Source organism: Typha latifolia, chromosome 2 (genome assembly GCF_019914945.1).
Source record: "Typha latifolia isolate L0001 chromosome 2, TyphaL0001v2, whole genome shotgun sequence".
Classification (NCBI taxonomy): domain Eukaryota; kingdom Viridiplantae; phylum Streptophyta; class Magnoliopsida; order Poales; family Typhaceae; genus Typha; species Typha latifolia.
The window spans coordinates 1,308,621-1,332,711 of record NC_133087.1 but is presented as its reverse complement, the minus strand read 5'-3'; the positions used below and the strand labels follow the sequence as shown (position 1 = coordinate 1,332,711).

General features: G+C 36.9%; 5 protein-coding genes across 10 annotated transcripts; 4 read left to right on the top strand and 1 right to left on the bottom strand.

The window, feature by feature from the left end:
• Positions 1-520: 520 nt before the first annotated feature.
• Positions 521-6,268, bottom strand: LOC140782176 (ethylene-overproduction protein 1-like). The gene is made up of 4 exons (XM_073128620.1): positions 3,932-6,268; positions 2,907-3,198; positions 2,499-2,808; positions 521-1,214 (listed from the first exon to the last, which is right to left on the bottom strand). Exons 1-4 carry the CDS (start codon positions 5,923-5,925, stop codon positions 985-987), a joined length of 2,826 nt encoding a protein of 941 aa, XP_072984721.1. The 5' UTR covers positions 5,926-6,268; the 3' UTR covers positions 521-984.
• Positions 6,269-8,545: 2,277 nt separating this feature from the next.
• LOC140782655 (probable CDP-diacylglycerol--inositol 3-phosphatidyltransferase 2) lies at positions 8,546-12,934 on the top strand. 3 transcript variants are annotated; one of them, XM_073129350.1, is made up of 11 exons: positions 8,546-8,730; positions 10,148-10,235; positions 10,569-10,653; positions 10,738-10,787; positions 11,459-11,498; positions 11,605-11,649; positions 11,724-11,789; positions 12,111-12,225; positions 12,296-12,352; positions 12,447-12,545; positions 12,654-12,934. In XM_073129350.1, exons 2-11 carry the CDS (start codon positions 10,175-10,177, stop codon positions 12,705-12,707), a joined length of 672 nt encoding a protein of 223 aa, XP_072985451.1. In that variant the 5' UTR covers positions 8,546-8,730; positions 10,148-10,174; the 3' UTR covers positions 12,708-12,934. The 3 variants fall into 3 exon arrangements, with proteins under 3 accessions (XP_072985451.1, XP_072985452.1, XP_072985453.1); XM_073129351.1 differs by lacking the exon at positions 12,447-12,545 and having other exon boundaries at positions 12,296-12,446; XM_073129352.1 differs by lacking the exons at positions 12,447-12,545; positions 12,654-12,934 and adding an exon at positions 12,546-12,577 and having other exon boundaries at positions 12,296-12,446.
• A 619-nt stretch (positions 12,935-13,553) lies between these two features.
• LOC140782654 (uncharacterized) lies at positions 13,554-16,755 on the top strand. Its single transcript, XM_073129349.1, has 4 exons — positions 13,554-13,700; positions 14,111-14,224; positions 15,549-15,648; positions 16,092-16,755. Exons 1-4 carry the CDS (start codon positions 13,662-13,664, stop codon positions 16,133-16,135), a joined length of 297 nt encoding a protein of 98 aa, XP_072985450.1. The 5' UTR covers positions 13,554-13,661; the 3' UTR covers positions 16,136-16,755.
• Positions 16,756-17,059: 304 nt separating this feature from the next.
• LOC140781069 (SAGA-associated factor 11) lies at positions 17,060-20,156 on the top strand. Of its 4 annotated transcripts, none has more exons than XR_012107633.1 (6): positions 17,060-17,210; positions 17,369-17,477; positions 17,612-17,917; positions 18,103-18,299; positions 19,176-19,251; positions 19,920-20,156. XR_012107633.1 is itself a non-coding variant. In XM_073126852.1 (5 exons), exons 2-4 carry the CDS (start codon positions 17,436-17,438, stop codon positions 18,283-18,285), a joined length of 531 nt encoding a protein of 176 aa, XP_072982953.1. In that variant the 5' UTR covers positions 17,060-17,210; positions 17,369-17,435; the 3' UTR covers positions 18,286-18,299; positions 19,920-20,156. The 4 variants fall into 4 exon arrangements, 2 of the variants coding, with proteins under 2 accessions (XP_072982953.1, XP_072982952.1); XR_012107632.1 differs by having other exon boundaries at positions 17,082-17,298; XM_073126852.1 differs by lacking the exon at positions 19,176-19,251.
• Positions 20,157-21,158: 1,002 nt separating this feature from the next.
• On the top strand, positions 21,159-23,706 carry LOC140780950 (zinc transporter 6). The gene is made up of 2 exons (XM_073126683.1): positions 21,159-22,004; positions 23,272-23,706. Exons 1-2 carry the CDS (start codon positions 21,291-21,293, stop codon positions 23,584-23,586), a joined length of 1,029 nt encoding a protein of 342 aa, XP_072982784.1. The 5' UTR covers positions 21,159-21,290; the 3' UTR covers positions 23,587-23,706.
• Positions 23,707-24,091: the final 385 nt, after the last annotated feature.

Genomic DNA, 24,091 nt, shown 5'->3' with positions numbered 1-24,091 from the left:
TGTATAAGTGGGCCGAATTGAAGGCCAGTAGGTTTATCGGGTATAAGGACCAGATCCGAATCCGAGTCAAGAAGAAAACTTTGTAGGAACCCCAATATTTTCATGAGATACTAAAATAAAGTTGCAATTTAAAATTTTTCCCTTCATCTAAACTAAAGAGTTAACTGAGTAAAAACTAAAGAGCTTTTTCATTTAAAAAAAATATATTAAAAGGAGTTGCATGAAGTGAATCCTTCTACATTGACATTAGCAATATGGAGATGGAAATTGACATGCTATGATAAAAAATGAAGCCACTGGCTCCTGTAATAATACTAGTAAGAAAGTAATCACTATCAACTTCCATCTGCAAAAATTCAACCCAGTTTTCTGCATGGCAATCCATGCAGTACTAGACATTGCAAAATTCAACTCAGCAGCTATTGCACTGAATGGAATGATCAGTTCAGGTTATGGTGCAACAGTGTGAATCATTCACACTAATTCTATTCATCATAAAAGTACCCAGGTTGCACAGTGCTTAGCCAACAAAGTACAGTATGCCTCTATCTGTATGTATATGTAGAAATAGAAAGGTAGGAGGCTCAGTACATTCAGGGAAAATAATATCTTTGCCCTCTCTTGTGTCATGGAAAATTTTATAAACAGTAATATTCCAAAGCAGTGGTGAAATTGAAAAAAAAAAGAAAAGAAAAAAGAAAAAGAAAAAGAAATACATAGATGAGCCTAAAGAACAGTTCATCACTTCGTTGCTGCCTTCCATTAATTATCTCTCAGTTATACACATCTTTGCAGCATCTGTCTTCAAAAGAGTGCATCCAACATCATGCTTCCTCGTAAACCTTTTATGAGTATATACACACTGCATTGTCTGCTTCCGTCTTTGCCTCGGTTTTTCTTCAATGCCTACCCTCTTTGATGTTTTGGAAAAAATATGTGTTTATCTGCGAATGCAGCTCATGAAGCAAAACTGACAAGCTTTTACTAGCTTTGTGGTTCAGCTTGTCCACAAGCTTTATTGTATAGTTCAAGTGTATCACCATGTGTGGAATCAAGACAGAGTGCTGCTTCACAATCTCGAAGGGTTGCTGCTGTGTCCCCCATTGAATCATAGAACGCTGCACGTAGGTGAAGCAGCTGGAGGTCTGGCTTGAAAGCTATTGCCCGTGAGAGCTCATTGATTGCTTCCTCTTCCTTATGGTCATCCATCAGAACTGGACATGAGATAAATTTCAGATGTAAACATTCTCATCCAATGCAAAATATATACAAAACGAGCAAAACATGCTTCAGATGGACAGTCGTATCTCCTCTCAAATATTTGAAATAGAAATTACTGAGACTAATATCTAGCTTCAACTTAAGAGATAAAAATTATGTTTTAAAGAAAACCGAACTAAACATAGTAAGAGTACTCAGTTGAGACATAAACACATTTTCAGATCTCGATGAAGCATAACAAACTGACTGTATTATGCAATTCATCAATAGAACCTGAAGACACAAGCTTCTCTTTCCTTGTAAATGATTAAGCCATTATGGTACATCAAGTTTGGCCAAAACAAGCTATTCTGCAATTTTATCATCAGTTTCTCTAACCAGGCATGTGCGACAAAATGTGGAGCCCCTTTCCCTGGGGCACCTATACATCAGTAGCAAAAGTATGCAGGCCGTTCAATCAGATTACATGAACCTGCCGAGATAAAATCACCGAAATTGTGTTTCCATGATAAGGCACAATAATTAGTTCTCCTTCATTAATCTCATAGAAACTACATATGCCTATAATGAGAGTATGGTTGAAGTTTAGATATATGTCCACCAAAAGAACATAATACTTAAACCTAATGTCGAAAGATTCCTTTGAAGTAGGAAATTTGTTAGACAAATGCATGTGCATAATGAAAAGATTGAAGGGGAAAGATCTGTAGTACTTCCTAGGCTTAAAAAGTTGGGTAACAAACTAGTAATTGCAGTAGATTCTTACTAGATGTATCAATTAATAGGTCAATAATGCATCAAGAGTAATTGTCGTAGAAAACTTCTTAATAGATGTATCTAATAATAGACCAATAATTCATCATGAGGACAAATAAAAGGAATAGAATTATTGAGTAGAACAAATGTAAAAAGAGACATGAAAATAGAAAGGAGCATGACAAGATTCACATATAAACATAAAAAAGAAAACAGGCAAGAATATCTTTCACCAAGCAAAGCAAGGACATGTTTTTTCCAACATGTAGAATCTGAAAAAGAACAGGGAATTTCACCCTGTAGAACATATAATCACTGTAGTATGTTAAATTTTAGTGGAAGAGCAGATATTTGATAAAGATGAGGACAGAAAATTTCCATAGAATCAGATAACACTCCAGGCAAATATGCATAGAAAAACTAACCGCCTATCCTAGATGTTTTCACATTTCTCACAGAAAGTAAGAATCCATTATACAATTCATTTAACTGGAAAGTCATGAAATGATAAGTAGACTCACCAGCTGCCCTGTATCTATATGGGTAAGTCCTCATTGGATCTAACCTCGTTGCCATATTGAGATCACTCCTCGCCATGTCACGGTCACAGTATTCGGAACGTTTTTCATAGGCTGATGCATTATTTTTTGCCTTCTCAATCAGTTTTGTCATCTCATCATAGGCAGATTTCTTCTGATTCTTAAGGTAGTAAACACGTGCCAGACCCTGATGTGCACGTGTGTGTTTTATCCCTAGTGCCTTCAAGTAGCATTCTGCAGCTTCATCCAACATATCACAATCCACATATATGCTTCCCATATTATTATGCGCCTGGTTAGGAATCCAAATATAAGTGGAAAGAACAAAAGATGGAAACAGGACTACACAAAGAAAGTATTCTGGAAGAAGAATTGACACTAAGCACGTACTTGCCCTTTCCGAAGGTTATCTGAAGCACAGCTATTGGCCTGTTCCAGCAGTTGAATCACAAAAGATGAAGATTGGTGATCAAGACTTGAATCTGCCAGTGCATATGCTTTTAGGAAAAATGCTTCAAATGACCTCTGAATAGCAATTGATTCCTCAGCCTTGGTTAATGCTTCTTCACGATGACCAGTGTCATACAAAATCCATCCCTCATAGACAAGCCTTTCGTGCTCATGTATTGAGTTATTCCGGGCCAATCGCAAACTGCGCATTGCAGCCTTCTGACAATTTAACCTAAGTGAAAGAAGGAAAAAACGTGTTCTTCCAGCGTATTAGGTCAGCTACAAAATATAATAAACAAATTGTGTGAACACTTATTCAGTTAACTTCAAGACATGGTTTGTCTTTCAACAAGTTTCAATCAATAAAAGTTCACGAAAAAAAAAAAGCAACTAAATTTGTTTGCAGAAAATTAGGCTGCGAAATTAATGCAGGGGAATGCTATATAATTTCTGGAAAACTTAATAGTTACAAATAATAAAACTTTATGGCAATATGAAGTAGAATGTAGACGATAAACAGGCATATTTATAATGCTTAATTGTTCTAATTAGTTCACAGATAATTAGAAGGAAAAAAATGGTAAGAATAATACAAAATATAGAAAAGAATTAGGAACATGAGCAGTCTTGGACTTTCTGGGATCGTACACAATCACCTGCCTTGCGTAAAATAATTATATCTTATTCATGCAACAAAATAGTTTCCATCTCAGAGTGGAAACAAAACATGAAAGGGGTAATCACATAGATGCATATAATTAGTCTTTTTGTAACAAGAAACAGTACTGAAATTAAATATCCTGATCGAAGCCAAAAGAACCTGAGGTTTTAGAATTTTAACAAAAAGTTGCTTATATTTCCTGACTATAAGTAGCGGCACCAACAAGGAAGCAACGGAAGCCAGAACACTGATAAGCAGGGGAGATCAAAGGTGCTCTTGAAATGAGATCATAGTAAATGATTACCTCAACAGGAGGAGCGATTGACGAAAGCGCAAGCTGCTGTTCCCAGCCTCTTTTGCCAGCATCTGATGCACCACTGCAAGAGAACCAATATCATCTACAGCGGACCACCGGTCATAGAGCTGCATCCAGCAATCCGCCATGTCCCACTGCTGCACATGCTGCCGAAGAAGCTCAATCAAATGATCGCCATGCACCTTCCCATGGAACACCATATAATTGGGATCCAATGTCATGAGTGCTCGGATATCCTGCAATGCCCCCTCGTAGTCATCTAATGCCAAGTAGAACCAAGCCCTGAGCTCAAGGCAATCAGTGGACACCTTGAACCCAAGGATCTTATTAATCTCTGTAATGGCTGCACCAATCTTGTCATCCTCCAACAGTGCGATCGCCCGGTACTTGTAAGGGTATATGAGCGTTGGATCCAGCTCAGTCGCCAACTTAAGATCCGCCATCTTCTCCTTTCCAATGCAATACAGAGATCTCTCCTGGTACATCCAACCCGCAGGTTCATACTCATCGATGAGGCTATTCATCAGCTTGTAAGCCGAGTACTTGTGTCCCCTCTTAAACTTGGCTCTCGCAACTCCGACGAGCGAATACACGTGGCCTTCGGCAGCAGCCTCCTCAAACCATTTCTGCGCATCCTTATACTCGCCTCTCTCAAGCATTACACAACCCAATTGGTGCAAAGCCAGCTGCTTCTGCCACCCCGTGGCAGCGCACTCTCCCATCCTCTCCAAAAGCATCACCGTGGTGTTCGATGTAATGTCTTCTTCCATTGCAACCTGACTAAGGAAATGATAAAGCACAAAAGATGCGTGTCCAGCAGCCGAAAGCCGCTCCCGCCCCTCCGGGCTGCAAAGAAACCTCATGACATCCTGGTCTGCAAGCGACTTTGGGAGATCACGGAGAAACGCCTGCAAGCACGCAGCGACGAGGAGGTACGCCGTCTCCTCCAGGCCATGGTCTATGAGGAGGAGTGCATCCTCGGTGGAACGCACCAAAGATGCTAACTTTGCATCACAGGCCGCCTTTAATCCCTCACAGCAAAACTTATTGGAGAAAACCAAGAGCTCCAAGATAACATCCGGTGGGAAATCGTCGAGCTTTCCCTTCCGGCTATAAACGTCGACAGCGCGCATCCCGCGTGACGAGATTCCGTTGTGGGAGAAGCTAATTCGTTCTCTTCGGGCTTCGGCGAAGCCGCCGTAGAGGAGAGTGCTGAGCGGCTTCGACAACGCGGCAATGCAGGAGCGGACACAGGAGATCTCCTCGTCAGCGATGCAGAACCAGACGTCGCCTTCTTCTTCGCCGTCGTCATCATGGTCATCGGACTCTTTGCTAGGGCCCGGTTCCGCATCCTCGAGTCGGCAAAGGCAGAAGTTATTAGGGCCGGAAGAGATGGTCAGGGTTGCCTTAGGGCATTCAAGGGAAGGGGATGTGGGAGAGCAGGAAGAGAGGGGAGAAGGCGAAGGAGACGGATCGAGCTCGTCCTCGCGCCGCTCGAATCGGAGCCAAGCGGAGAGCACGACTCGGCTGTGGGCGTCGGTGGCGTGCACACGTGCGGCGCGGATAGCGCGGCGGAGGAGCTTGGTGTCAGCGATGGGGCGGAGGACCGCGGTCTGCTCGAGGTAGAGATCGCACAAGTCGGCGCCGAGCTGGGCGGACGCAGCGGTGAGCCGGCGGTAGGAGGAGGCGAGGGCGGTGATGAGATCCACGGGTCGGAGGACGGGGTCGATGGCGGGGTCGACGAAGTCCGCATTCGGGAGGCCGCAGGGGAGGAGGGAGTCTAAGAGGAGGGACGGCGATGGATGGTGAGGATGGTGGAGCGATTTGGTCCGGAGCGAAATGGACGGTCGGAGATTGGGCTTCTCGCCGGTGGAGGAGGAGGATGCCGACGACGTGGAGGGGTTGAAGGCGTAGACTTGGGTGCCCTTGCATCCCTCGATAAGTTTCAAGCTTCGGATAGTTGTCAAGAAATTATTCTGCATTTTATTCCTTCAATCTTCTCTCCAACTCTCCCTTCCTCTCTTAATTTCCCAGAAGATGCAAAAGATGGTGGTGATGATGATGGAGGAGGAAGGGAGGAAAGGAATGACTTCTTTCTTTTCTTTCTTTCCTTTTTCCTTTTTCTTTTTTCAAGTTTTTTTGAGCTGGATCCGGATGGGAGTCGGAGAATGGGGAATTAGAAATGTAGTAGGAAATTGGAAATTAAAAATAAAATAAAAGAGAAAATAGCAAAAGGGAAGGTTGTTGGAAATGGTTTCTTTGATTCGTGGATTGGGAAGAGGAGGGGCGCGGAAGTCGGGTTTCCTTTTCTCTTTCATACCCTCCGCATCCGTCGAAGAGAAGAGAAGAGAAGAATAAGAGAGAGAGAGAGAATAAAATTATAATTTATTCCTTATGTTTTAGAATAAGAAGAAATATGAATAGTGACACCACGATCTCGAATAGTCGTATGCCCAGGAGGAATACGACTACGTGGCGCGCAATCAGGGGAGTTACTAGTTATTCGATGAGGGACACGGATAACGAGAGATTATACCCCTCGCTGTTACAACTACGGAATAAATGCTCTTTACGGCGTATGCTTTTTAGTTCGTTTGCTTGAGACAAGCCAAAGAGCGAAGAAGAAGATTCACGAAAACGAAGCTTCTCACGGCGTGACGGATGCACGCCTTTTAAAGAGCCCATTGACCATTTAGATATAGAGAGGTGTAAGTATTTCCTTCAATATTTGACTCTAGTGGAAAATTGAGAATATATTACATTTTAATATTTTTAATATATTTAATTGTCGAAAATAATTAAATAAGCTTTTCAACCGATTTAAAAGAATATCAATCATCTTTCAAATAATAAAGATATAAAATAAATATATATTTTTATTATATAAAAAATTCTACTCGTTCAATTCTCTACAATTTTTTCTTTAGTATATAATGTATTATAATAATTTTAGTTTAAATATAATTATAAAAACATAAATTGACTCGAGTGAAACTATATAGATAAAATATAATTTCTTCTATATCCTTTCAACTTTGGACCAAAATTATTTATCTCTAGAATTTTATTTTGCATCATTAAGTCTCCCTAACATTTTTGACTAAATTATACAATATAAACACCATTAATGAAAATAATAATAATAACTTGAATAATATTATTTTATTAAATAATTATATCTCTCTCGAAGTTCACGTTAGACGTAGTAGCACTAAATAAAAGTTTAGAAAGTATAATGAAATTCATTCAAAATGGTAACAAATTTATATTAAAATAGGCATATACAAAACAAAATTAAAGCAGTTGAGGATAAAATATATTTAATCCAAACATTTTGCAAAGGATATCTTCGATCCCATGGTAGATAAATTCTCCAATGAGCCTTAAGAGACAATTATAAACCTATATTTAGGCAGTTTGAAGAAGGCTGCTCTATTGTGCCTAGATCTAGTATAAATAAGGAAGGTCAAATAATTAGCTCTGGCGTTGGGTGTATTTAATGAAGTTATTTCATTCTTAGCTTAGAGGGGTATTAATAGAATTACACTTTTGTTATATATTCTACATTTTTAATACAAATATGATATTATCAATTATGTAGGAACAAATGTGGTTATCTATTTTATAGTCTCTACCTATCAAAAATTCAGAACAATGTCAATGAAAATGTCAATAATTATTTACTAGATAATTAGACAATTTTACTAACTCTCTTATAATATCATCAAATGTGCTGTGACTCGCCACCGAATAATAAGATGTTATAAGATCAACTCTAACTCTAAATAATTATTACGGAAAAATTTGTTTAGTGTTTGGTGGTGGCTTGGCCTAATAATTTAGCTCAATGGTGCAATTGGTTTGGAGTAGCTCAACAGCGCGATGGCTTAAAATAATATCTTAACGGCGTTTAGTTTGGAGTAATAGCTTAGGAGACGTACACGGTTAGAAGTTTATAGTTTAGTATATTGGTTAAAATTGAATAGACCTTAGTGCCTATATATCCAAAAAATGTTAACTATTTATTACAGCTCACATCTAATCTTCGGGCTCTTGAATGATAAAAAAAAACATTTGTAGTAGTAGTTAATTTTGTTAAGATATATATATATATATATATATATATATAATAAAAAAATAAAATAAAAAGTAATATTCTATTTTTTTTTGAAAAGTTACATATTTTATTTTTTAGCGAAATTATAATTTATACCTTATATCTATTTAGAAATTGAGTTGTATAATTTAGTTGATATGTGCAGAAAATGTATTTCTATTAGATCTGTTAGTTAACTTAATCAAATATCTAGGTTAAGTTAAAAATTATAAAAATACCTTCAACTAAGTCAAGAACATTTAAGTTATTTTAGAAATAAAATATTTATACTTAACAAAATATTTTTATAAAATTTAAGCTAGGATATTTTCTACACATATTTACTAAATTATATGACTCAATTTATAAATAATAAAAAAATAAATTATAAATTATAATTTTTTAAAAAGCAGTATGTTATACAAATTTCCTTTTATTCTATCCATTAGAAAGAAAAGGCCAGAAAATATCACTTATATAGTTATAGTAATTAGTGATTAAGGCTTAAGTCCTTCACTTGCAAGCAAGCATCTCCTGACTCCCTCCCATAATTCCATTCCTATAAAAACCCCCTTCTCTTCGCCACCGATATAATTCCGTGCTCTATGCCAGCTTTCTCTGCGAAATCCTCGACGCGCGCCGCTGAGAGAAACGCCTCCCCGCCGAGCTCGCGCTGAGCTAAGCCGCACTGGTATCAACTCCGTTTCTCGATCGGAATGATAGAAAAGTATTGAATAATCGCATATTTTATGGCCTTTTAGTAGCTTTATGAGTGTTTGTTTTGGTTTGAAATCATCAAGTGCGTAGATGATTTGTTAAACGCACATGATATATCCGTGTTTTAAGTAGAAATTTTGATTGATTCCTTGTAAGCTGGATTTGTTTCTAATTCTTGTTAGAAATGAGGATTTGCAAGTTGTGATTGAGAAGTATATGGGTTTAATGAGTCGGTAATGTAGATTTGATAAGGTTTAGAAGGACAGATCCCTCTCTAAATATGTGCTTTGAGCTGCTTCTCTGTTATTGCGGGATGCACTTGAAATTGCAAACCCTAGGGTTACTTTTGGTTTGAAATGGATATATATATATGAAATCATAGTTATTTTCGATCTTGTAATATGGTCGTGTTGATCATGAGCATAGTTATCAGAAAAGGAAAGAAAGAAAGGAAAATTTGAAGCAAAATTATGGATATGTATCTTATGCAAGAATATAAGATATAAAAACTACCGTTTTCTAATATCTTTTAAGTTTTTAGAGTAGTTGGTTATTTAACGTGGTATCAGAGTCATATGTCATGGTTTCAAAATTTGCCGTTCTTATCTTTGCTTGAAAATATAAACTCCATCCATTTAAATTAATTTCACCTTTTGGGCTCTCAAAATATCTCAACCTAGAAGTGAGGGAGAGTGTTAGAATATAAAATATAAAAATAATATTTTTTAATAACTTAAACTTTTAGGGTAGTTGATGAGCTACCATCTTATTACATCATGATGCTTCTTTGATATTTGGATGGAGGTTTACTACGATGTTTCACCAAATGATGAACCCCATGTGGGCGGGTTATGTCGAACACAATTTTTATTACTTATTATAGGTTGTGGTAGGAGGATTCCTTTACTTATTAAGGATAATCACAAACTATACTAAAAGTCAAAAAGTTATTCCGTCTTCATCATAATCTGTATGCATAGAAAGTCAATATTTCTCTATGCTGTGCTGTATTGGAGAGGCTGTATTATTATTATTATTGTTAATTTTCGTTTTGGATGTATTCTTCTATAATGAACTATTATTGAAAAATGTGCCATTGATTACTACTATATGTATTTACCGTTGGATAACTGCTTTATAGAATGCTACTTATGTTGGAAGCAGTGTCCTGATTATTATTTGCCATATTGTCTTGGTTGTACTTATGTTGGAAGCAGTGTCCTGATTATTATTTGCCATATTGTCTTGGTTGTATATGTGTCATGATGAAAAATTGACGCACTTATTTATATCTATGGTCTTCTTGTATTGTGACATTAATTTCTTTGGGAAAGGCTGTCAATCTACATAAATAGGATTGAATTTACAGTTCTCATCTTGACTGACTGCAGTTAACTATAGTTCGTTGACAAGCTGCCATGGCTCAGACATCACATCAGAAAGTGCCTTCGGTGTACCTTTACATCCCCAATGTTATTGGTAAGATTATAGATATGACTTAGTACACTTCGTTCTTTAATCATCACAATACTTGAAAATTTTCCTTGTCTGAGGCTTGTGAGAAAGTTACAGGTATTTATTCTTGTGACTGTAGTACGTAGATATTCATTCAGTTTGTGCTGGACCTTGAGGCTCGTGAGATTTTTTTAAAAAAGAATAATACTTTTAGAAAGGAAATATCCTTCTCTTATATTAGTTTTGGAACTTGCCAAGATAGATACTTCTAGAAAGCACGCCACTTGGGACCCACTTTTATTGTTCTGTGCAACCCTTTTGGCTAATTATTTTCCTTAACTTCTCTGTGACCTGCAGGATATATAAGAATTATAATGAACTTTGTAGCATTTTCTGTTTGCTATTCCAGGAAATGGATTTTTGTCATTCTGTACTTCCTCAGGTAAGTGCCACTGTTTTAGTTGAGATATGGAGTTTTAACCTCATTGCACTTACAATTTCTCGTGGCATCCTTCGAGTATTTCAGCTTCTTCTTGGATGGATTGGATGGCTGGTTCGCACGAAAGTTCAATCAAGGTATGAATTCCCTCTCGTGGACTATAAACTCTGAAAAATTCTTCCATTTACATAAGAAGTGAAAGGAAAGTGCTGAGCCACCACAGAGGTGCAGACCTTCCAATATAGCGACTGGGAAAGAGCATTCTGCCCAACAGTATGCTTTCATGAACTATAACACTAAGGTAATAAGTAAGTGAAAACTAGATAGCCATTTGCTCTTATTAGGTGCATCTTTAATGTCTAGAGGTGATTTAATCAGAATTAGAGTATAAATACTTCTATTTTCAGCCTTTAAGACTCATTTTTTTGTCATATTAGGTGCATGGAAGTGAAAAAATAATTCAAAAATTTAGAACCTAACACAATAATTTGCCTAAGAAATCTTAGAGTTTCAAGTACATTTTCTTTTCTACTCAACATCTGCTAAACATGTGCATCTTTTATCTTACAAACACTGCATTTAGAGCCTTCTGCACTGAAATGTTCTTGTTGAAATTTTGCGTTGCTTGCATTTTGTCTAACCTCATTGGTCTCCAAGTAGAAGAGAAACTTCTGCATGGAGAATTTATAGAACCTAAACATCCTAAGAGAGAAGGATTTAGACACAAGTCTTCAAATAACTAATTAATATTTAATGGTGATATGCTAATATATGGCAACTAATGAGTTTTTCTAATTTTCTGATCCAGTATCAACATTTGGAGCTGTTCTGGACATGGTAACAGACAGGTGCCCTTTTAACAAGCTATTTGAGGAATCTCTAAAATATCACTCAATTATGCCTTTTTAGTATGTCCACTGCCCATCTCATTTTATTGATGCATCTATTCTTCAGAGTCAGCACAGCTTGCTTATTGACAATTCTCTCACAATTATACAGGTAATTAATGCCATTTTTTGCAGTTTAAACTAATAAATCTGCAATTATATTATTCTTTTTTTTTCTTTTTCTAGACCTGGCCTGGTTTTCTTGTCATTGCTTGCATTGGATATTGCAAGCCACTGGTTGCAAATGTACAGGTATTGTTCATGTACTGGTATTGGTAATCCCTTTCTATGTACTCCTTTCAGAAAAATTTCTGGATCCTTGAGGAAGCTTAGTGTCTCATAGGAAAATTAACTTGTCATATTGAAATTTACCTTGTGATGCGGAAAGCAGGGGAATTGGCTAATAAGTATAACTTGTGCAACTGGCTTTTGATTGCTAAATCTACACATCTTGGGAGTCATCTCTACTAGCTTTTTTCACAAATAATTCAAATTCAGAATATTCTCCACAAATCCTTAACATTTTACCCAGTTATGCAGAAGTTCTGATGTGATGATGCTTTGCTGCTGTAGCTCTTTCCTATCTGGCAAAACTAGTCACAAGGATGTGAAGGACAAGAGCAATTGGCTTTTGAAAGCATATTATGGGCATCGGCCATTCATGGCTTTTTGCTGTGTGGGGTCTGAGGTACTTAATCCTATCGAAATCTATCTCTTATTACTTAGATTTTAAACTAATGACTATGGTGCCATTACAGGTTCTATACATCATCCTTTACTTTATTGCTGATAAGGAATCTGAAAGTTTACTTGAAGTAAACCTCTACTTCTTTGCTCGTCCTTTCACTTGTTTCCACTTTCCAGACATGAAAGAAATCTCTTTAAGCTCCACCTTTTTCTTGATACCAGGTTTGTCTCATTGCCTTGAAGCAGAATTCACTTCTTTCTTTCCTATTCTCTCTAACTCTGCTTGGGTGGGGGATTAAACAAGTTATCAACATTATACAGGTAATTATTACTTCTGAAATAGCTTTGAGCCAGAATCAACCAATTTCCCCCTTCCTGGAGCCTTGGTCATAACATCTCTGTCATTTTTCTTTCTTAATTTGATTACAGATGAAGTCCGCTGCAGATGCTTGTGTGTTATATGATATGAAAAGAAGCAAGTGAATACAACTACCACTCGAGAGAGATATTGAGCAGTTGCTTCAAAAGACTGCCTAATGCTTTCTTGGTCATCTCAAGAACATAGTAGAGAGCGATTCGGCCAGAACTGATTTTGTGTACGATTGCAAACTTAACAATTTGTAATGACATATAGCTGGTCGTGTACTAGAGGACACTGATGAATGATAGTGTATGAATTTGGATGAGTTTTTTTTATTTATTTTTTTTTTTCAACGCGTCTTAATGATCTATTCCTGCTAATGGATTTGTTAGCTAACAATCTAGATTGCTAAAGCTAATGTGAGCGACCGAGGTTGGAGCTGCATCCTGAATAAAAGATATTGCGAAGGAAATTGAATAAAGTGAAATCTTTTTTTTTAATAAAGAGGATTAAAATATTTTAACTCCCTATGATTGAGTAAAATGTACATCTTTGAATTTCCTTTTGAGACACACGATTTTTTTATGGTCTTGATATATCTGCAATTATTTGACAGATTATTTTAAATGCACAAAGAGCAATTTGCCTTTTTTTTTTATAAAGTTTACAAATAATCAATTGGAGAAATATTTTCTAAAAAAAATTAATTGGAGAAATAGATATTTTTCATTAGAATTGGTAAATTTAACACTCCTTTCCTCTCAAATATTTCTCATTCATCAAGCTTGGATATTACAAACATTCATAAGAGAGAGTAACTTTAAGTTTTGAAGAAATCTCTTGAGGTAAAAATGTAATTTTCGTTGAATAAATTCCTTACGAACTGAGCCCGAAGTGAGGCGCACTCGACCAGCTTTTTTTGACCGTCCGATGAACGATCATTTCTAGTACCAAAGGAGTATATATACTGACGCGTGGCCTTTTAATCCAAGATTGAGAGAGTAATATCGAGGAAACCGCATTGGTGTGTTTGCGAGGACGATCAAGAATTGCGGGAGATTTGATTTGTGAGAAAGATGAAGCGGACAACAAAATTCAATTGGGAAGATTACGAGGTAATTCCAATCTGTTCTTCTTCTCAAAACATGTTGTATGGATGTGAGATCGATGTAGAACGTTTCGTTTCATTAGGTTTTACTTGGATTTGGGCTTCTCTCCGTAACTAGCTTGGAAAGCAAGTAAATTGTTGCTGTGCTTTAAAATTTAACTACGAGAAGAGATATAGATCTTATAATACGTCATAGAGTTGTTGATCTTGAAGTTTACATGTTAAATTCAGAGTTAGGAAAGTATACCCAAAGAACTTGCTCGGTTTTACACTGTTGTTGTCGTATTAATAAGCCAAAATTTCTTTGCAAATTTATGTAATTTTTAAGATTATTTATTCAAATTAATAAGAAAAGATTTTTCCCTCTTCTGTTCAAAGATTCCCCTGAAATATGTAATTATTGAGCTACGACTGCAGACTGAGCAGCGAAAGGACGCTGCTGCGGATGTTCTTTTTCACTATACGGCATTTGTTTTGGTGTGCATTGGAGAGGGAGTTCAACCAACTGATCTCAGGTTGCACCTTATGAAGGTAAACCTTTCTCTGCCCCATCATTTTTATTTTTCACCCTCACCCTCTCTCTCTCTCTCTCTCTCTCTCTCTACAAATTGCATCGAATTGCAGAATCAATTTATTTCTAAGAGTATTTTAACAAAGATCAGAAGTTATATTGCATCTTAGGACATGTTTGATATGCATCTTTTGGTTTTGATAAGGACCATGAGGTATCTGTTGCTGATTGTAATATAAAAAAAAGTTTAAGAATTGCTCCAATCTCTCTAAGAATCTCGACATGGTTGTGACTTGTTTGGCTGCTTACTACTTGTGTTGTCAAGTTAGCCTGGTGATTCAAGTATCACTATTGCTTCCAGCATTTCACATATCTTTGTTGTGTTCAGTGGACCAGTTTTGGTGGCATTACATTCATTGGACAACATTCACTTTTTCAAGAACTCAACAGCAGTTATAAGAAATGAAGTTATTTAACTGTATATATGAATTTGAAAAACCATCAGATATATATAAAGTTAGAGGTTTTTAGGATGTACAGAAGTCAGAAGAAAATGAGTGCTCAAGTTCTGGAATTTTCATGTTTCTACATGTATTTTCATGCTGTGGGCAGATTCAGAGTAATCACTTGTTATATTGCAAAGGCTTATTTCAACCCTTTGAAAAAGTCCATACTTCATAATTCATACCGTTATAATTTTACATGGACTTTTCTGAATGGAGAAATTCAGTACTTTTATTTTGAAAGGGTACTTTTCCCTTCTCCTTTTGTGTATATATGTTAATACATGATATATGCATTTAGACTGCATATACATATAAAAATATATAGAGGGAGGACAACAGTATTATGCATTGGAACTTATTTACAATTAAAGAATAGATGTTATGGTATTGAGATCTGTTAACATAACTATTAAGAAAGAAAAAAAAACAGATGATTCATTCGAACTATTTCCTAGGCATCAAATTATGGTGTAAAAATGCATGGTAAATGTACTATACTCTTTCCCTTTCAATGATTAATATTTTTCCCAAGGTTATTGGGATCACCCTTTTTTTACTGTTGCTATAATATACTTCCCAGAATATATACACAATGTTTCTTGCTCAGTGATCGCTCAAATATAAGATACCATTTGTTAGAATAGAAACATAGGCAATCAATCCAGGGTTCAAAGTTCAAACAAAGTAATAAGCTGCAGTATTTCTTTTGAGGAAGGCTGTTTGTTATAACAAAAGTTAGTCTCTATCTTGTAAATGAGTATAGTAAATTGAAACATTTTAATTACGTCCCAAGGTTTATCTTCCCTCTTATGAACTGACGTATGAAAGAAATGTGCAGGAAATTTCAGGAATGCCAACATCTTTGAAGAAAGAGCCAGTGCCTGGTGCTGCTTCTCCTGATTCTGCTGGTGAACCTTCCTCCTCTGGAGCATTGAAAGGTGATAAAACTGGAAGCTCCTAACCATTCGGCTGGAAAGGAACAGTTAATCATGGTTGTTCTGGTCAGGCATGATTGCTAAATACATGAGAAACCCTCTTGCTTCTGTCGGTTTAGGATGTAATGATCTTTACATGTTTGTTGGTTCTAATGTAACATGATTCCTCCTTCAACCAATGTTCATCATTTACTATCATTCAGAAGCACATTCTTTTCGGCGATTTGTTTCTTCCTGCATGGGCTTCTAGTTGCTGGTTCTTCTCTGATGATTTTATGTCAATTTATTTGATTTGATGATGAGTGGCTTGGGGAGCATTTGATTCAGATTAAAATTGGCGCCAGGTGGTTGGATTTTAGTCAAGTCTTATCCAATGTGAGATGATGCGATGTTGGAGTATCAAATAATTGTTCATAAGTCATAACCTGGCAGTTCTCATATTGCAGGTTTTGGTGGTTGCCTTGGTGTGGCTCCCCCCAGATCCAATTGAGATGAGGATCAAATTCCCTTGTCATTGTAGCAATCCATACATTCATCTATATTGGGTATCTCTAGACAGTTGCGGATGGTCGACCACACATGACTGTGCTTCCAGATTTCTATTTTGACGTGAGCAATATCCAGGCGTTTTGTCATAGCAGAAGATTATTGGGATCTTTGTATGTGTGAATCCATCAGTATGCCACCTATCTAGTGTGTATGTGTTTTTTTTGTAAGATACTGAAATTATAAGGCATAAAATCTTAAAAAGAAACATTATTAAAGAGATTATTTCTGCCCTTAGAATAGACTGTCTGGAAGCATGGGAGTTCCAAAAAGAATGGAAGCACCTAAATGGCCAGTAACGACAAGGCAATTCGTCGTCTGATTACATTGACGGTAAATGTGAGGAAGGGAGAAGGATTAAAATTCAGAGAGAATGATGCCAATGTCTTCAATTATCTTCATGGATATTGCTCAACTTGGAGGATGATGAGCCAAAGAGATGAGGAAGCCGACTTCGATGACGAGGGGAAATTATATTTTTAATTTTTTAAATTATGTTTTACCTCTATTTATGTAACTTTACCCCCTTATAATTATATTTAAATTAAAATTAATTTTTTTTAATTATATTTGAGTAAATCAGATGTCAAATTTGAAAGATACTCATTTGAAATAAAATTATACAAAATTTAATACATTTTTAATATATTTAAAATAATATTAAATTTTAGATCGTGAATATTTGATAAATATATATTTATCTTAGTATTTAGATGTGTTATAAAACTTATCTAATTCTTTACAATTTTTTATCTAATAATTATCTTCAAATTTAATATCTAGTTTGATCAAATATAATAAAAAAATAATAGTTTTAAATGTAATTTTTTTTGAAAAAAAAACTAAACCGACCTACTATTCTTAGATCGAGCTGAGTTCGAGTCCTAACTGGCGCCCCTCCCTCCCTCGCGCAAATCGTTTAGAAGCATCCTCTTCGGAAGTTCCTCGCGCACCCGCAAAAATTTCCCAATCTCTCTATCCAACCCTAGCTCGATTCTCCAGTTCGAAGTAAAGAAAAGGTTTGATCCGACCTATCCAATCCATTCTAAAATCACACCACCCAACTTGATTCATTCCGATTCTCCACCTCGTTGGATGCCGTAATTGGTAAAAACTATCACACGATCCCATTCACTTGTACATGTTTGCTTATCGACGTATTGTTTTCTTTTGACAGGACTAGGAGAGGAAACAAAAGTTTTTTGATAGCTCTGATCGATAGTTTGAATCCCCTGATCCAAAAAATGTCATCAACCAATGATGGCAACTTAACTCCTCGATCTCAGGTGAGCTAATGTGTTTGTAATCTTTTGATTCTATCTGTAATCTCTCTAAATTTGTGTTTTTTAAGATGAATTTGTGATGATCCGTCGAGATTGTTTGTGCTAACTAGGGTTTCTCATTGTGGCCTATTGTGCAGCTTGCTTCGCATTGTTTTGAGGACCTTCTTGATTCCATTATTGTGGATGTGGCATCGGAGTGTCACCGGATAGCAAGATTGGGCCTTGATAGAAATCTCGAAGAGGAGGAAGAGGAGTTGAGGCTTTCGGTTCAGGCACGAGTTACAGATCCTAGCAATAGTGGCGAATCGAATAGCAAGAATGTAGTTGACATATTTGGCCAGACTCATCCGGCAATTGCTAGTGAGATTTTTGAGTGCATGAATTGTGGGCGGCCGATCGTGGCCGGAAGGTTTGCTCCTCACTTGGAGAAATGCATGGGAAAGGTGGGTTGTTATGATTTGGCTACCCTTCAAAGGATATTGATGAAAGAATACTTTAATGGTTTACTCATTTGCTGTATTAGTTAGAAAAATCACTGTTGTGAGGAGTATAATTTTGATTTTCTATACCAGTCTGTTAGAATCTAATGATGCAATTAGCCTTTTGCTGTGATTTCTTCACATTACAGGGTAGAAAGGCTCGTGCAAAGGCTACAAGAAGCAGTACAATTGCACGGAACAGGCATTCTCGTGGCAGTCCAGTTTCTGTCTATGCACCTTACTCCAATGCAATAAACACTCATAGGGTTCCTAATGGCACCAGTGGTGGTGTTGGAGAGGAGTATGCTGACTACACATTTGAGGAGTCATGAAGCCTCTGTGTCAGGTCTGATTTAAATCTTTTTGAATATTAGTAGTTAATCATTTAATAGTCATGAAAATAGTTAGCTTACAGTGCTACAAATCATTATTCCTGGTGAATGCACATCTATTTTCCTGTAATCTTGCTCATATGAAATAATGAAATTATGAACAAACAAGGTGGATTACTTTCATATTGCAAAAATCAATATTTATCTCTCTAATCTTGTATAACCTTAGAAAGCAGAACGATGTTAGCACACATCGCGACAAAACATTATCAAGTGAAGCATATCATGAATTGTATCCACTAGAAGTAGTCACCTAAACTCTTCTTTGTCAATTTTTGTCATTCTGGTACATAAAATTGTTTCATAACTGTAATACTTAACTCTTCTCAGGAAACATTTCATTGTATCTATTACTTATGTGTAATCTAAAATATGCTTATTTTAAAAGTAATGTGTGTGTTTCACTCAGTAATTATCAATATTATACTTAGAACAATTTATGTGTTCTTTACTAATGTTTCTCTACCAATTCTATTAGTATATTGAGGATTGTGCAAAGAGGTTACTAGTCTCTTACTGTTTAAAACTCGTCAGGTTGATTTATCCTCTATATAAGCACCTTCTCTTAATTTGCGTTGTTTGTTGTTGTCCACAACTGGGCTATCTGGGATCCTTTTCTATTGTTTAATAATATTAATACCTTGAGTTTCTGACCATGACATAAAGGCTAATACATCTGTATAAATCAGGAGCTCGAGCTATCCATTCTACAAATTTAGATTACTACTTGCAAATTCTAAATTTTTTGGAGATGTTATGGCACAGGAACAAGTTGCCTTGTGCTTGTTAGATAGTTGTGTAGAATATTAAATAATGAGTCATGGCTTCAGGGACTGTATTCAATTGAGCACCAAAAGAATGATCCTTGGGACATAATGCTAAGCCATCTTGGTTACGTAGCTCTTGGTAAGTGGTAAGAGGATTTTCTTTGTCATGTGCTACTCTGCTGTATTCTGGTTGAACATAAGAAAATTTCAATTTGATCTTTCGTTATTTAGGAGTGGCTCCTAGACACAAAAATTAAGCTATTTAACGGAAAACTATATACTATTACTGTATGCTTATACATTATGCTTATATATGTTCACAATTTGTTTGTTTATGACATTATATTTCAGTAGATCCAGAGCGTAAGCATTATCGATCTTCTGAAAAATTGTTGTCCCACTGAACATTAGGGGTAACGATTTTCCTAATTCAACTGGGTTCCAAGAGACAGTGAGAAGAGAACTATGCTTTGGCTTTGAAAAGCTGTTTACTCTTGCTCATATGGTAGATTAAGAGAACCAAAGAACCAAAATTTTCACTAAGCTGTTTACTTTGAAAAGCTGCACTTGATTTGAGACTAGTGGAGTAGGGTAAGACTTAGTTATGGACATGCTTACGGTATATGCTATGCAGCTTCTTGGTATGCCGATCTAAATTACACCTCTATTGCATACTATACATCACAATTGGTAATGTTTGACTAAACTATTCATATTCTTGTTGTTCTTCTATGAAGATAGAATTTCCTTTCGTATTAAGAAGTTGAGATGTGTAATTCTCATACCATTCTTTGTCATGCTTTGCAGTGTGCGCTTGACATAAATATGACTACCTTTTCACCTCCCTCTCTGCTGATGGGGATCTAGAGAAAAGAAAAATACAAAGGCTCAAAGCCATTGATGAACTATGCTGTAGCTTATGGTGCTCCTTGGGAAATGTATTTGGAAAATTTACAGAAAAAAGATGTACTCGTGGAATATCATACTAGCTTTATATAGAGGAAATGTTTGGAGGCTGAAAGGCTGGGCTAATTCTTCACACAATTTGACATTGTTTGCCTTCTTTTTCTTTAATTTCAGAGTCAAATATTTAATAAGAAATGTGATTTGCTAAACATCAAACATAAGTTGTTAGCATTTAGAAGTCTTCGAGAAAGAAATGCTCACATCAAAGCGGTAATAGATCCTTCAATCAAATTTAAGAGAAGAAAAAAAAAAGAATTTATCATAAATAACTTACATTTTACTTTTTATTATTCTTTTACGAATATTCTATCCTATAGATATTTGCCATTTGATTTTTTCTATTTTAGGTCAATTTTTATTTTTAAGTTTAATGTCTCAAAAACATCGCGATCATTTTGGGTAGAGTTTTAAAAAAAATAATAATCTTTTCTTAGTTAAGGAAGAAAACAATGAGGTGGTATTTGACTTAGCTGGGATGAATCCCTTAGTTAGGAATATAAAATTACATCTTTATGTTTTTTTTTTGAGTAAACATCTATAGTTAATTTAAATCTTAATTAGATTAAAATACTAACACATGAGGTGGATCTCACCAACACATCCATGTTCATTACATAAACATATCCAGAATTCCAGATATATTATAAACATCTTGCAAAATGAACAACATGACAACATCTAAGCATTACTCGTCTTTGTGCCACGTCATCACCCAATGTCTATAATTTTCTCGTTCCAAAATAGTTTAACCGCCCCCTCACTCCTCCAATCGCATCAGGGATATTTTAGTGGCCATTGTTCTTCTCCCACAACCACCCGTGCCTTAGTCTTAATGCAAGCCATATAAAAGGCGCAAACCCCACTCCAACTAATTCTCCCAACTTTAATGCTAAGTGTCTCTCATACTGTCCCCAAAACATTGGTCACAACCTTGTCATGATAAAAAAAGAGTATATATTTATATATAACGTTTGCGAATTTGGTGAGAGTTATTTACTTATTTAGTTATTTAGCTATAATTAACTAATTAATGGGAACTTTAAACTCCAATAATATTTAAAACTCACCAAGCAACTCCCCAAACTACGAGACAAACTCAACTGACTTCAAAGACTTGAAAACCCCTTCTGCGCTTCATCCCCTACCCCCTTCACAAGAGAAAGCTATCGCCGTCCTCCAACCCAATCGGAGTTTCCCAGGCCAAATCCAGCCATGTCGGGCTGCGCCGTCGCGGACCAGACTCGGAACCAGTTTTGCCGCGACGCCGCCGCCGCGTCCCACCTCAAGCTCATCTCCCTCGTCGTAATCCTCGCCACAAGCGCCGCCGGCATCTCTGCCCCCGTGGCGCTTGCACGCTTCTTCGAGGGGAAGCCCCTCTATGCCCGCGCTTTGCTCCTCATTAAGTGCTTCGCTGCCGGCGTCATCCTCTCCACCGCCCTCGTCCACGTCCTCCCCGATGCCTTCGCCGCGCTCGCCGACTGCCAACTGGCCTCCCGCCACCCGTGGCGCGACTTCCCCTTCTCCGGCCTCGTCTGCCTTATTGGCGCCCTCCTCGCCCTCCTTGTTGACCTTTTCGCTACCTCCCACGCCGCCGGAGAGCACCAAAACTATACTCCCATCGAATTCCACGAAGTGAGTACTAAAAAAGCTGGAAACTTGGAGCCAGAGGTAGTCGTGCCCGTGGGCTGTCACGCCCATGGTGGTAATCTCGAGGTGGTGGTGGATGAAGGGGAGGAGGAGAGATTGGCGAAGTTCAAGCAGAGGATGGTGTCACAGGTGTTAGAGATAGGGATTGTCTTCCACTCGGTGATCATTGGGGTGACCATGGGGATGTCGCAGAACCAGTGCGCTATTAGGCCGCTCGTTGTGGCGCTTGCTTTCCATCAAATTTTTGAAGGGATGGGCCTTGGTGGATGCATCGCCCAGGTAAAAGAAGCGAAACTCACTTCAAATTAAACTTAAAGATTGATTTTTTCTTTTTTCTTTTTTGTGTCTTCTTCACCAGATATGGGGAACCATTATCATCGTTGGGTTCTTTTTTTCCTCTCAAAATTGGAATTTATTGAGCTCAATGGGAGTTTGTTGAGAAATTAGCCTAGGGGTTTAAGAATTGCTCTTCTACACCTGGATAGGTGCTCAAATTGGTCTTCTTGGTCCTCCTGGATCAAGGAAGAATCCGATTAAGTACATAATGTACTAAGCTTGAATGCTACTTTGTTGGTACTTGGTAGGATTAGGAATTACAGTTTGTTTTGGTTTCTATAATCCTATATTCATGACTTAAGACTAGAGGAATTTGTGCAATAAGGAACCGAAGATTGTTTTGATGCTTCCAACTCCTAAGATATATGATCAACTAATACTTCATGTAGCTAATGATCTCATTAGTTTAAGATATTCAGAAATATTGAAATACTGGTTAGCCTTTATTTAAGCAACTCCAAATGCATGGTCCTCTTGGGGGACTTTCTATCCAGTGAAGGTTTCATGCAAGAATGGTGCAGCCAATATGTCTTTACTCTGTATGTAGCATATATTTTGCAACCAGCTAAAGTTTGTCTTAACCAAGAAGCTGGGGACCCCAATTCATGTAAAGAGTGTTTAGTGGACATTAAAAAATTCCTCGAATGGTGTTTAATATTTTTTAATCTGTCACTACATTCTTAATTTCGTATTGCGAGGTTACCTAGTGAAGAGTACAATTGGCATGAAGTGGAAGATTTCTGTTTCTGTTTAATTGACAACAAAGAAGAAAGTTATCCTTGTCTGGTGTTGCAAGCCAATCTTTCTCCATCCGTCTGCTTTCCACCCCACCAACTTTCCTCTAGTTTATCTCTCACTTTACTTTATTTTCATTTTCTTGTTTACTTATATATATGTATGCACATAGGAAATGGCATCGAATGTGTCAAGCATGCAGGCTAAAGAGCCACCAAGCAATATCACCAATTGTTAATGCTTTCCTTTTCAAGCTTAATTGTTAGTAAAAGTTAGGTTAAGTATAGTACACCATATATTGAGCATAAGTAGGGTCTTCATTATATGATTAGGTGTAGTTCACAGGTCAATCTCATTCTTGTGGACATATGAGCATTTGCAAAATCTCCTAACATGCTAAAAAGAAATATATCTCATCTCTTCCACTTTAAGTTAGTCGTGCTGAATAATTGACATGATGTCATGTTGATTGCAGGCTGGCTTCGGATTGGGAACAGTTGGTTACATGTGCATAATGTTCTCAGTGACTACACCAATGGGGATTGTGTTGGGAATGATCATCTTCTATTTGACAGGCTATGACGATAGCAGTCCAAATGCGCTCATATCAGAAGGACTGTTGGGTTCACTCTCTTCTGGAATACTAATATATATGGGACTTGTGGATTTAATTGCTCTAGATTTCTTTCACAACAAAACAATGTCCTCAGATCCCCGATTAAAGAAGGCCTCATACATAGCATTAGTACTGGGATCTACTTCGATGTCTATACTAGCACTTTGGGCTTAGAATTCTGTTGTCATAGTCTATTTTGATGAACAATAATTTATGACAGAATTGCATGATCTTCAGTCTTAGACCACCTATGACTCTCCATTATGTTTAATGGGTAATTTCATTTCTAGTGCATCATATTCTCCAGACTAGCTCAAAGTGGATTTTTTTTTTTTTTTTGGATAAGGATGAATAGTTCTGCATGATAATATCTGTAGATATGTTGAGGTTGTTCCATTTTGTATATCCACTTCTCATTTTTGGTTATTTTACCTACAGGGCAACCCTTTTTCAGTTCTCGCATACCTTTCATGAAATGTTTGTTAAATATGAACGGATTGGAAATATTGAGTTCTAGAACCTGCAATTGGAACTATTACACTGTATGTTGTATGATCACTGCCATAAATTAGATATCAGTCCAAAAGGAAAGTGAAGTGGTGGAAGAGTAAAAGATATATTAGGTGTGGGCTTTTCATCTTCTGTTTGTACAGTTCTTCTGTTTTCTTTTTCTATTTTT

Bases quoted from the DNA above. Each gene is read 5' to 3' on its own strand.
- LOC140782654 (XM_073129349.1), top strand. From the start codon at position 13,662: ATGAAGCGGACAACAAAATTCAATTGGGAAGATTACGAG. The intron at 13,701-14,110 runs GTAATTCCAATC...CTACGACTGCAG, and splicing joins TCAATTGGGAAGATTACGAG to ACTGAGCAGCGAAAGGACGC. The intron at 14,225-15,548 runs GTAAACCTTTCT...AGAAATGTGCAG, and splicing joins TCAGGTTGCACCTTATGAAG to GAAATTTCAGGAATGCCAAC.
- LOC140782655 (XM_073129350.1), top strand. From the start codon at position 10,175: ATGGCTCAGACATCACATCAGAAAGTGCCTTCGGTGTACCTTTACATC. The intron at 10,654-10,737 runs GTAAGTGCCACT...CGAGTATTTCAG, and splicing joins GTCATTCTGTACTTCCTCAG to CTTCTTCTTGGATGGATTGG. The intron at 12,353-12,446 runs GTAAACCTCTAC...TCTTGATACCAG, and splicing joins AATCTGAAAGTTTACTTGAA to GTTTGTCTCATTGCCTTGAA.
- LOC140780950 (XM_073126683.1), top strand. From the start codon at position 21,291: ATGTCGGGCTGCGCCGTCGCGGACCAGACTCGGAACCAGTTTTGCCGC. The intron at 22,005-23,271 runs GTAAAAGAAGCG...TGTTGATTGCAG, and splicing joins TTGGTGGATGCATCGCCCAG to GCTGGCTTCGGATTGGGAAC.
- LOC140781069 (XM_073126852.1), top strand. From the start codon at position 17,436: ATGTCATCAACCAATGATGGCAACTTAACTCCTCGATCTCAG. The intron at 17,478-17,611 runs GTGAGCTAATGT...CCTATTGTGCAG, and splicing joins ACTTAACTCCTCGATCTCAG to CTTGCTTCGCATTGTTTTGA. The intron at 17,918-18,102 runs GTGGGTTGTTAT...TTCACATTACAG, and splicing joins TGGAGAAATGCATGGGAAAG to GGTAGAAAGGCTCGTGCAAA.
- LOC140782176 (XM_073128620.1), bottom strand. From the start codon at position 5,925: ATGCAGAATAATTTCTTGACAACTATCCGAAGCTTGAAACTTATCGAG. The intron at 3,199-3,931 runs GTAATCATTTAC...TCTTTCACTTAG, and splicing joins CAATCGCTCCTCCTGTTGAG to GTTAAATTGTCAGAAGGCTG. The intron at 1,215-2,498 runs GTGAGTCTACTT...TCTCATGTCCAG, and splicing joins ATATAGATACAGGGCAGCTG to TTCTGATGGATGACCATAAG.